Source organism: Siphateles boraxobius, unplaced genomic scaffold (assembly GCF_051911475.1).
Source record: "Siphateles boraxobius isolate OS27281-9 unplaced genomic scaffold, OSU_SipBor_1 65, whole genome shotgun sequence".
Taxonomy (NCBI): domain Eukaryota; kingdom Metazoa; phylum Chordata; class Actinopteri; order Cypriniformes; family Leuciscidae; genus Siphateles; species Siphateles boraxobius.
The window spans coordinates 23,378,798-23,391,542 of NW_027509192.1; the positions used below are offsets into that span (position 1 = coordinate 23,378,798).

Genomic DNA, 12,745 nt, shown 5'->3' on the forward strand with positions numbered 1-12,745 from the left:
CTTTTGATATATTTATTGATATAAGTTATTTTTTATATAACTTGACTAAATAAAAAGACAAAGTCATTAGTGAACTGATTATGCAACATAATTTAGAATATTTTAGAATATTTAGAATATAATTTAGAATAGAACATGCAATGCAACTAGTTTGGTTACAGCTCTAATGTATCATTCTCATTCTACCAATCGCCCTGCCTCCATTACACATCTTTGTCACACAAGTGTTTATCACCACATTTGAGTGATCATTGCAAAAAATGTGTTTATATATATTCTGTTTATTTATACTGTATTCTACATACAGTACCAGTCAAAAGTTTGTACACACAAATGGGCAAGTATGTCCAAACTTTTGACTGGTACTGTACTATAATATACACATTAATAATATTACTACTGTAATATAATATACACGTAAATAAAAGTGGCCGATATATCGATATCGGGCTTTTTTTACTCCCTAATATCGGTATCGGCCCCCAAAAACCCATATTGGCTGGGCTCTAATCTAAACTAAAGCGTGCTGTGCTGCATGCGCACACACACACACACACACACACACACAGAAAGTAGCTCAGATCAAGCGCAGATCAGGCACACATAATCATTTATTAACGCAGAAATGTGTCAACACTGATCTGTGATTTATCAATAAAATGTCTTTGAAACTGAAGTTCTAGCATATACTTCTTAGTTACTAAAACCCACAGCTTCACTGTCAGTAGAGAGACGCTGCCAGGTAGAATTAATTCAATCGCTCTCTCACTAATGAATTCATATAAATGTGATCTTTACTGTGGTAGTTTATCTGTATCTGATTTAAAACTAGCAGAAATCTGTGAGAAATATAACAACCCAAAGACAAAAGAACTGATAAACATAAGCTGTTATGTAGGAGCTCTGCGTCATACGCCATATCTGTTCCAGTCTCAGCTCGAGCTTCAGGATAAATTGTTCATTAATGACGTCATCACCGACAAGTCGTCGTCGACTCAACTTTCATCACATAAAAAATCTGAAGTTTTTCAACTCCTGGTCTGCATACAGACAAGAGATCGAACTACTGGCTTTCTGGTGCAGACTGGAGTCATAAAAACCTGGAGCTGAACATGTTGAAAACAGTGGAGATGACAGTGGACTTCAGGAGGAACACCCCAGCACTGCCCCCACTCACCATCATCAGCAGTCTGTCAGGTACCAGGACCTGAAGGGGGACAATCACATTGGCTCCATTGTGAAAAAGGCCCAGCAGAGGTTGTTCTTCGTTTGCCAGCGGAGGAAGTCTGCCACAGGAGCTGCTGATGTTCTACTCAGCCATCATCGAGTCCGCTCTATGTAATTCTATAACTGTCTGGATTGGTTCACCTACTCACTCGGACACAACCAGTTTGAGCTGTTGCCGTCTGGGCGGTGATGTGGGTCACTGGGCACTGGAACAGCTTCTTCCCACAGGGCATTTTCCCCTTAAACAGTTTGCTTCCCAAGGCACATGCCTGTAAGTGCAAAACCCCACTGCTTAGTGCAATATATTAGTAAATTTAGTTTATTTTTTTCATTTTATTCCTAATACTGTAATGTTCATAATCTGTAAATGTTTATTATGACTAAACCTAACTGTCTTCACATTTTAATTTTTTTCAATTCTTACATTTTTATCACTATTTCTTGTTGTTGTATTTGTATTTGTGCATTGGAAGCTTCAGTACCAAGATTTTTCTGATTTTTCTCTTTGTCTTGCACTTTGATCTTTGTGAATGTAAAAGGTCTGCAAAGTTTCAGCTATATTACACACTATATGAAAGGTAATATTTGAAAAAGCAGAATAAGCATAACATAGACCATTAACTGTCAGTGTTTTCTTACAACCATTTAAAGTGTAAATTGCAGGTTAAATTTTTCAGGAAGATAATGCAATGTGCTTATTAAACATAAAGATAAGAACCGCCCACCATTGTTTTGTATGTTTTTTTTATACCAAAATGCTGAATATAATATGAAAAGTTGGTACTTTTTACACTCCCTCTCCCTTCCACTAGGCTGGGCGTGATGTCATAAAAGGGACTCCAAGCCTAGAGTCACCGTTAGTCTAACGGCAAGTAGGCTAGCAGTTATATTGGAGACCTAACTCACCAAGCAAAAATGGTGTTGATGAATGAAATAACCCAATTGTAAACATACTTGTGTGTGCTGGCTATGATATTACCGTGATTCTGCCTCAAATTAGTGTAAACTATTCGCAAAACAAACGGGTTCAGGCAGCATGCGTCAAAACCAGGATATGCTGCGCGAGGCACATCAGATTAATGGATTATTTGATGATAATTTTTACTTTTCACGCCGTTTTAAAAAATAAAAACAGACAGTACAGTATACAGTACTCATAACTTTGAATGTTATTATAATTGTATTTCATATAATATACAATAATGTCATTTTTACTTGTTATATCAAATGTGATAATTGCTAGTGCATTTAAAATATCAAAATATGCTCCCCATACAAATTTTAAATGAAATAACGATGTAATAATATTGTGTGATTTACACGATGGAAACAATAGAGAATGAATCGACATTCTCTGTGATCGATTCGCGCTTGGGTAGCATTTTTCGACAAGGCAGCACAAATCGTCTGAACACCGGTCGCGGCGCGGGTCGAGCTGCTCCACTAAACTCCAAAACGCGTTCACCTCACAGCAGCACATACTCTCCAGTGCTGAATCCATTGGGTGACATAGCCCACACAAACACCTGTCAAACACATCGATAGGGACATCGATCTCTTTTTTTCTTTCTGACAATGAGCATCGCTAATTAGTTGCGATTTAGCACACGCAATATCGCGTTCTTTCTGCAGATGCCAGCAAAAGCGCCATTGTGCCTGTGCAGTGTGTGCATCTCTACAGCTCTTATTAGGACTACTAACACCATGTAAGTAAATAATGTCTTCAGTCGTTGTCCCTCCTTGCTATTCTACATGACGACAAGATTTTGAAAAGACTTGGGCTTGTTCCCTAATGTTATCCGGGTTAGCACAAGGTTAACCTAGGCTAGCTCTAGCTACTCACCATGAAGCCTGGCCAACCCTCCACTCATTTTCCTCACACCAAGCATTGATAACTGTTTGAGGGCCATGATTTCTGGCAATTTCCTCCCCTCTCTCACACCTGACTGCTTCAAAATTGTCCATAGTCAAGCCACAAACAGTAGGAATCTAGCAGAGTATGGGTTGCTACTCCCTTTTATCACGTCATCACCTAGTTACGGTAAAAAAACATGCTACCTTTGAAGAAACCCCAATAAATGTTATTTTATCGCATTTTAAGACAGAAATTTTTAAATATTTACATATTGAGCATGTTAATCTACACATTAATTGGTTGTGGTGGTTAACCTGCAATTTACACTTTAAGTTGGTTAAGGTTAAGGCTAGTCACACTTTTCTAGAAACTGCTGTTTACAATCTAAAATGACCTGAGGAGTACCAACAAGTCATGTGTGTGAGACAGAGCCTGAATGTGTGAGAGTTGGAACCCTGTTCTTATTATACATTGACAGCCCTATTTTAGATATTTCTTTCTTTCACAAAATGCAAATCTGTGTCATGGGAAGGACATGTGTCACCTGTATTTGTGTGCTTCCACAGAATACAGAGATCCAGAGACTCCTGCAGAAAGCCTGTGCTGAAGTCCCGGATCTCCGTCTGGTCAAACCACACTCCAGAGGACAAGAGGGCATTGTGGGTAAGAATCCAACAATTAATTTTGTAGTGTATTATTTCATCTCCAGAAATGCTCTACTAGGCTGTGATGTGTAAGATAGTACATGTTATATGGCATACAGGTGCTGGTCATATAATTAGAATATCATCAAAAAGTTGATTTATTTCAGTAATTCCATTCAAAAAGTGAAATTTTGATGTTATATTCATTCATTACACACAGACTGATATATTTAAAATGTTTATTTCATTTAATTGTGATGATTAAAACTCACAACTAATGAAAATCCCAAATTCAGTATCTCCGAAAATTAGAATATTACTTAGGACCAATACAACAAAAAGGATTTTTAGAAATGTTGGCCAACTGAAAAGTATGAACATGAAAAGTATGAGCATGTACAGCACTCAATACTTAGTTAGGGCTCCTTTTGCCTGAATTACTGAGGCAATGTGGCGTGGCATGGAGTTGATCAGTCTGTGGCACTGCTCAGGTGTTATGAGAGCCCAGGTTGCTCTGATAGCTGCCTTCAGCTCTTCTGCATTGTTGGGTCTGGCGTATCGCATCTTCCCTTCACAATACCCCATAGATTTTCTATAGGGTTAAGGTCAGGTGAGTTTGCTGGCCAATTAAGAACTGGGATACCATGGTCCTTAAACCAGGTACTGGTAGCTTTGGCACTGTGTGCTTGTGCCAAGTCCTGTTGGAAAATGAAATCTGCATCTCCATAAAGTTGGTCAGCAGCATGAAGCATGAAGTGCTCTAAAACTTCCTGGTAGATGGCTGCGTTGACCTTGGACCTCAGAAAACAGAGTGGACCAACAACAGCAGATGGCATGGCACCCCAAACCATCACTGATTGTGGAAACTTTACACTGGACTTCAAGCAATGTGGATTCTGTGCCATTCCTCTCTTCCTCCAGACTCTGGGACCTTGATTTCCAAAGTAAATGCAAAATTTACTTTTATCAGAGAACATAACTTTGGACCACTCAGCAGCAGTCCAGTTCTTTTTGTCTTTAGCCCAGGCGTGTCTTGTTCAAGAGTGGCTTGACACAAGGAATGCGACAGCTGAAACCCATGTCTTGCATACATCTGTGCGTGGTGGTTCTTGAAGCACTGACTCCAGCTGCAGTCCACTCTTTGTGAATCTGCCCCACATTTTTGAATGGGTTTTGTTTCACAATCCTCTCCAGGGTGCGGTTATCCCTATTGCTTGTACAATTTTTTCTACCACATCTTTTCCTTCCCTTCGCCTCTCTATTAATGTGCTTGGACACAAAGCTCTGTGAACAGCCAGCCTCTTTAGCAATGACCTTTTGTGTCTTGCCCTCCTTGTGCAAGATGTCTTTTGGACAGCTGTCAAGTCAGCAGTCTTCCCCATGATTGTGTAGCCTACAGAACTAGACTGAGAGACCATTTAAAGGCCTTTGCAGGTGTTTTGAGTTAATTAGCTGATTAGAGTGTGGCACCAGGTGTGTTATGAATGTGTGTTATGAATGAATATAATATCCACATTTCACTTTTTGAATGGAATTACTGAAATAAATCAACTTTTTGATGATATTCTAATTATATGACCAGCACCTGTATATAGAGTCCAGCTTAATTACACAACTTTCATCAACTTTCACAAAGCATCTCATCATCATCATCTCCAACAGGAAACTCAATAGTGCAAAGAGTGAAACAGCGTGAGAGTCCCAACAATGGCAGACGAGACTTAGATCACACTAAACAAAGGTACATTTAATGTCCATTAATGGCTTGTTTACTGACATTACATTATGATATAAATCTACACCAGCGCTGTGTTGTGGTGTTCTGAAATGAGGAGGTAATGTCCTGACTTATTTTTCTTTTCTTTTTTTATAAATCTAATGTAATTTCATGTCCCAGTTACATGTAATGTCACATTTTCCTGGTAAAATATTACCTTACATTAGATTAAAAAGAAATTGTAATTCTATTTTGGATTTTTACATTAAAAATGCAGTTATTGGTCGATTTATTAAAGCCAAGTATAAATCTCATCAAGTTTTTGTTTTAAGCATTTTTACATGTATTTCAAAATAATAACTAAAGGCAGTAACATTTTGAACTATATATTTTATTTTTGAACTGATATTCAGCTGTTCTTAACTTATTTTTGGCTCATCAGTCATCTCAGTAAACACTGGTCACAGACATATGTGTGACGATCGGCAGCTGTAGTGCCCTCGAGAGCCACTGGAGGGCACTCTCCCATTGTGTTATGTTTTCCCCATGGACTCATTATGTTATTATGTTCAGCTGTGTTTCATTATTGGTTATTGAGCTCCTGATTTAAACCTGTGTTTCTCCTCTGTCCTTTGCGAAGTCTTGTTACACTGTAAGCGTGCATTTCTGAGCGTTATTCCCTGTTCTGTTTCTCCGTGTTTCCCTGGACTCTCGACCTTTGCCTGTATCCTGGACTGTTTGCGAACCTGTGCTGCCTACCTCGACCTACGCCTGTTAACACCACGAGTTATTGGATTGCCCTTGTTTATTTGTGTGCCTGGTTCATTTCTGCTTATGTTCCAGTTCTAATAAAGTTCTGCACATGGATCCGACCGCCTCTGTCCGTACGTTACAGAAGACTTCGCCGAACGAGGATCCAGCAGACTTTCAGCATATATCCACCGTAGTCAAGACTCGAGCTTCCATGCTAGCCTCTCATCATTTACAGCTGACGAGACTAACCTCTCTCCTTGAGGAACTAGCAAGCTCCATACTATCGTTGTCTCCGCAGAGCTCAAGCACAGCCGCTAATCAAGCCCAAGTTCCCGCTGCACCTGTTCCACCGCAACCCAGTGTGAGTACTGCATCTAACTATCCCAGTCTGTCATTTCCTGAAAAGTCTGATGGCTCACCTGTGGCGTGTGAAGGATTCCTTCAGCAGTGCAGCTTATTTATGAATCTTCAGCCCCAGTTTTACACCTCGGATGACGAACGCGTTTCCTTTATCTGCTCACTGCTCACTGGAAAGGCTCTGGAGTGGGCAGGCATATTCTGGGAACCAGGTCGGATGTCATTCCCTTCTTATGATGTGTTTATCGGCCTATTCAGAGAGGCTTTTGAACTCCCCGCAGGAAAGGAGGATTCTGAGGAACTGCTCTTGTCCCTGCGTAGGGGAGGTTCGTATGCGGCGGATTTCTCTCACTCATTCCACACGCCGCTAAAGCCTCAGCTCGCTAAACTGTTTGATCCTCCCTTGAGGACCGTCAGAGGAGCTTTTAAGCATATCGTTCCTGCCAAACCCACTCATCGTGTCGGACCCCTCAAGCCCGCATTCCGTACTGGCCCTGTTAAACGTGCTATTCCAGAGACCGCGATGGTTTCGCCGGCCGAACTGGAGTTTGAGCGTGTGTCAGCCGACTCGAAAGAGTCAAGTGCAGAGTCAAGTGAACCGAATCCTGAGTCAAGTGAACCGAATCCTGAGTCAAGTGAACCGAATCCTGAGTCAAGTGAACCGAATCCTGAGTCAAGTGAACCGAATCCTGAGTCAAGTGAACCGAATCCTGAGTCAAGTGAATTTAGCGAGGAAAGTAAGTCAAGTTTGGCTGAATCTATGGAGTCAGGTCCAGTTAAGCGAAACAAGTCTGTTCCCTTGGATCCAGAGTTACAAGTTCCAACAGCGCGCCGTCGCAGGAGGAGGAGGACTCGCAAGGCTCCGGTGAGTGTACCCAGGCGCCTCGCCCTGCCGGCCCCGCCTCTGCGCCTCGCCCTGCCGGCTCCGCCTCTGTGCCTCACCTTCCCTGCGCCCGTCAAGCTCCAGGAGGCTTCTCTTGAACCTGTTTACAGCCTGGAGGTTCCTCCCATGGATTTCCCCAAGTATTTTTTTTTGGGGGGGGGGGCAGTAGGGACCCTAAGAGGGCCATGGAGGTGGCATCTACATGGACCTTTGCACGACCACCTTCGCCTGAGCTTTCCATGTCACTGGTCCTGTCCAGCCCTTTGCTCCCTACGGCTTGGTCCCCGGTTAAGTGTACTCTGCCCTGGTCCTGTGTGATGTGTGCTCCGTTCTGTTCTCCTGTCTCTTATGCTCCAGCCTGTCTTCCTGCCAAGCATGCTCCGCCCTGGCTACTTGCGGAGCGTGTCTCCCCGTGGTCTCGTGCCTGGCTCTGGTCTCCAGGCCCCCTGCCTCTCCACGGGCCTGGCCCTCCATCCCAGCCCCCGCTGACCTCCCCCCGGAGCTCTTAGGAGCGTCTGGGTTATGTGACGATCGGCAGCTGGAGTGCCCTCGAGAGCCACTGGAGGGCACTCTCCCATTGTGTTATGTTTTCCCCATGGACTCATTATGTTATTATGTTCAGCTGTGTTTCATTATTGGTTATTGAGCTCCTGATTTAAACCTGTGTTTCTCCTCTGTCCTTTGCGAAGTCTTGTTACACTGTAAGCGTGCATTTCTGAGCGTTATTCCCTGTTCTGTTTCTCCGTGTTTCCCTGGACTCTCGACCTTTGCCTGTATCCTGGACTGTTTGCGAACCTGTGCTGCCTACCTCGACCTACGCTTGTTAACACCACGAGTTATTGGATTGCCCTTGTTTATTTGTGTGCCTGGTTCATTTCTGCTTATGTTCCAGTTCTAATAAAGTTCTGCACATGGATCCGACCGCCTCTGTCCGTACGTTACAATATGAAGATGTATCGTTTATTTTATTTTGCTCACTGAAAACCCCACGCAGTCATCATGTTTTCAGGCCATTCACGCGTTAAAAAAAAACAATTTAAAATATATTTAATTGTAATTTATTTCTGTGAACAAAGCTGAATTTTCAGCATCATTACTGTCACATGATCTTTCAGCATCATTACTGTCACATGATCCTTCAGAATTCATTCTTATTTCGAATATTATTTTAAGCATTATTTTAGGAATAGAAAGTTAAAAGAACAGCATTTGTTTGAAATATAATTCTTTTGTAACTTTATGATTGTCTTTACTGACACTTTTGAGCAATGTAGTGCGTCCTTGCTTAATAAAAAAATGTATATCTTAAAAACCTTTTAAAAAACATTCCCCATTGTGATCATTCACTTGCTGACTAGATTGACTTCTGAATATGATTTCAAGCTGTTTATGAGAAGCTTTTGCTGTTGACAGGAGTCAGAAGAGGCCTGACAGAGCAGTGACCACCTCTGCATTAGAACAGGTACTCTTCTTCACAAACTCATTTGCTATTCTACCTTGCAGAACAAGAGAATAGTCATCATGAATTTTTAGTCATTATTATTATTACTATTATCATCATCATTATTCACCCAGCCATAATCATAAAATGTATGTAAAAATGATTTAGTCTTCCTTATTACGCTATTTTAAAGGCTCCTAATTTTATTTTAGAGTGTCCTACAATATATTCACATGCATCCAAGGTCTAAAAACACATTTTCTCATAATAAACACTGCAGCATCAGCTATTTTCTCACAGAAGCTGCGTCCCAATTCAGAGGCTGCATCTTTCCAAGGGTGAATGTGTCACACCGAGTGGATCCTTCTCAGACTAGCCTATCCCACGTTTCATTGCTCGCCAGTGACAATATACATATATATATATATTTTTTTTTGAAATAGAGCGAGGATGCTGGATTGCACTTTAAGATGCAAGTTTTGTTAGTTTTCAACTTGCTCAAATATCTAACAATATCTTCCAGTCTCAGATACAACTACAGTTTGAGGGTCAAAGACACTTTTCGCCGGCAGCCAATGAAGACCATAAACTGGCATTATGCAAATCTGTTACAAACCTACGCATGTTCAGCAGGAAGTGAGACTGGAATCGCTGATGACTCGTTTCAGCAGTTCAGAATCGATTCTTTCTATTCAGAGACAAAAACTCAATTTATCGGCATTTTGACCTTTGGAACTTTGCAGACATTTTGCTTTATATTACATTACACACTTACATAAATTTATATTACACACTACATGAAAGGCAATATAATCCAAAAAGCATAATAGCGGCACTTTAAATAGCGTGGTTTTGTTGGTCTTTTTTTAATAGAAATTAAAAAAGCATGTTTACTGCATACATGACTCCTGTTTGAACGATTCACCACAGACTCCAGACAGTACGAGTGACAGGCGGAGGCTGATGAGAGGAGAGACGCTGGACATCAGCGGCCCGCAGTCGCCCCAGACCCACAGCAGGAGCCTGACCCGCTGCCACACCATCAGCCAGGACCTGACCCAGCGCTCGCTCCACACACCCTCAGCCGGCCCGCAGCCGCTCAACGGGGCCCTGGAGGAGTCTGGGGGAGGCCGTGTAGAGACCGCGCTCACAGAAATGGACAGTGTTGTGTTGTGATGAACCTGAGGTCCGATGTTTTCTTCAAACAACTCCTGCTTAATAGACTAAATATAAACCTCTCCTAGTAAATCTGTTCCGCCTCCCCGTCCTGGTCTTTACTGTATTGTTGAAGTAGCTTAATTGACCTGAATATGCAAGGATTGTGGTTTATATTTCCTCATGCCTTTGCTTTATTAGATGGTTAAAAAAAAAACTGTTTTAGAGGTTTTAAGTGGAGACCAGAATTTGCTCCACAGCAAGAAGAAGAAGTTGCTTTTTTAATTACACTTCCAAATGTTGCTCTTAAATCACAAAATATAAGAGACATTTTGTGCATGTGTCAACACTGATGGGTGAAATGAGAAAAACAGCAATGAAAAGTATAAGGCAAGCAGAAACCAGCTTTAGTGAGTATTTTGGATGTGTGAAGAAACTTTCTTATTTTATAACATGTAGGTTAAAGGGAGACATTTAGATTTACCTGTACTGAAAGAATGTGGAGGATTTTTTTTTAACTAGCACCTAATTTTCTTTCAGAATGTCACATTATGAAAAGGGATAATTAAGGATAATATCATGTAGCAAGATTTTAGTTTTTCTTTACAAAACTGAAGCGCTTCTTTTCATTTATCATATTTACATTTGCTAAACATCTCTGTTTGTACATCTTCTAATAGGTTGTTAATAGTAAATTTTTCCCCTCGTTTTACTTTTCTTTTTATGTCTTCCAACTATTTTTTCTGCTTTGATTAATTCCATTGGTCTTTCATGGAATGAATCTCCTCTATAAACTGTCCCTCAAACTTAACTCAATTACGCTGATAATAAAGCTGATAAATACTCCTTTAATAATAATGCAGAGGAATTATATTTGGTTTGTGGATTTTTTTTTTTCTTTCTTATCAACATGTTGCATTTGTGAAGAAGTGCAGAATTCCTGCGGAATAAATGTGATCTGGGTTCAGCAGGGGTCAGTATTATGGACCACGGCTCTATTTAAATCATGCACTTTATTCCCTAGCAATGTTACTGAGTTTGTTTGGTTTACCTGTATGACTTTGCAGTTTACTAACAACACGTTTTGAGTGGCGGGTGTAAGTGCATTTTCTACTGCAAGAATGTGTGTGTGTTGGAAGGGTTAGAATTAATGCTGGACAGAAAGTAATTAAAAATCTGCACACAAATTGACCATGTAATAAAAACAGCTGGTTTGTGATCAAATGTCGCGCATCTTTGAATGTAAGGGTTTTTTGTGGCAATCTGATGATCTAGAGAGCAATTATTTTTGTATGATTCCATTTGTTTTTTTCTGTAAATGCAGTAAATGTGCCTTATTTAATTTGTGCCAAAATAATGTAATAAAACCATATAAGAAATAAATAATATTGCTCATTTATTGGTGACGTCAACGGGATCTGCGTACACAAACAGCCATGCAGTGTCAGGGGTAAGAGTTACGTTACCAGGTTACTTTTTATTGAGTAACTTAAAGTAAAGCATTACTTTTAAATGTACAACAAAATATATACTTAACCTCCTCGTAATGTCTTGATTATCTAATAACTGTTTGTAACTCTTGACAAATTTATTTAAACATAAATGACAGCCACTGTGTAAATGATTATATTTCTAAAATGAATTTGAGTAGAAAATTAAAGTGCTCTAAGCGATGTCGGGTGACGTCACTTCTTGTTGACGTTTAAAGTATTGTCAAACAAAACGGAGGCCGCCGCGGCTCACACTCTCTCTTATCTAAAAGAGCAAGCGTCTTTCTAAAGATGCCTCATTGCTGTGGCTCGTGCCGAGCCGCACTCAGCGACGGGGACCACTATGTCATCTGCGTTTCCTGCCTGGGTGAGAATCATGCAGCTCTCGCGCTCGCGACAGCGGCTGCCATCATTGCGAGCTATTGCCATGGCGACTCTGAGGACTCGCCTGGCATTTTTTCTGCAAGTGTGCACTTCCACCCGCTATAGTGCCGCGCCGTATAAAGCGCCGTACTCAACGGGTCCCCGAGCCTTCTCCAGCCTGTGAAAGCTCGGCGGTTCACCAGCTTCACTCAAGTCGCTCACCGACGTACAGCGGCCGCCGTCTGCCGTCGCTTCCGCCATAGGTGAGGACGAGATAGCTGCTTCTGTGGAGGAGGACAGCTGCTCTATCCTGGCGTCGGACAGTGAGGATTGGGCAAGCTCTGTGGACCTCCCCCCCCTGCCCGCGAGTCATCAGGGAAACGGGCCCGCATCGAATCCGAGCTGATACATCTGCTCTCACAGGCCGCGGCGAGTAAACTGCAGTTAACAAGCCGGTACCACGGCCCGCTTGCCTGCACACAAAAGCCGTTTTCACGGCAACCCAGATAAATCACATGAAGTGTATTTTCTGTATTCCGGCCACGGCCGATGGTGTCAAATGTTCATTACATGTAGTGAATGTGCCCACAACTCAGTGCCCACAAACGTTACACAATGCATGTCCCACGGTTTCTGTAAAAACGAAACCAACACACATTCAGTCAGCTCAGGCTGACGGTGTTTTCTGTGCAGTAAATGTGCCCGCTGTCCCGCACCCACGTTCTCTCAGAGCAGGGTGAATCCCATGGGGTTTTGTCCCGCTCGCTCTCTCTACGCGAACTGCCATAGAGAAATTGAGCGCGGCCAGCGACTCATGTCGATTGTGCATTACATGTTGTGTATGTGCCCACATCTCAGTG

General features: G+C 41.7%; 1 protein-coding gene across 2 annotated transcripts in view; it reads left to right on the forward strand.

Annotated features, from left to right (window-relative positions):
* Nucleotides 1–11,415, forward strand: part of ankrd27 (ankyrin repeat domain 27 (VPS9 domain)) — a 58,203-nt gene extending 46,788 nt beyond the window's left edge. For both annotated transcript variants that reach the window (XM_077211544.1, XM_077211543.1), the window contains exons 26-29: nt 3,649–3,745; nt 5,389–5,467; nt 8,850–8,898; nt 9,808–11,415. In XM_077211544.1, the coding sequence (XP_077067659.1) occupies nt 3,649–3,745; nt 5,389–5,467; nt 8,850–8,898; nt 9,808–10,053 (471 nt within the window). In that variant the 3' untranslated portion in view covers nt 10,054–11,415. The remainder of the gene's footprint in view (nt 1–3,648; nt 3,746–5,388; nt 5,468–8,849; nt 8,899–9,807) is intronic.
* Nucleotides 11,416–12,745: the final 1,330 nt, after the last annotated feature.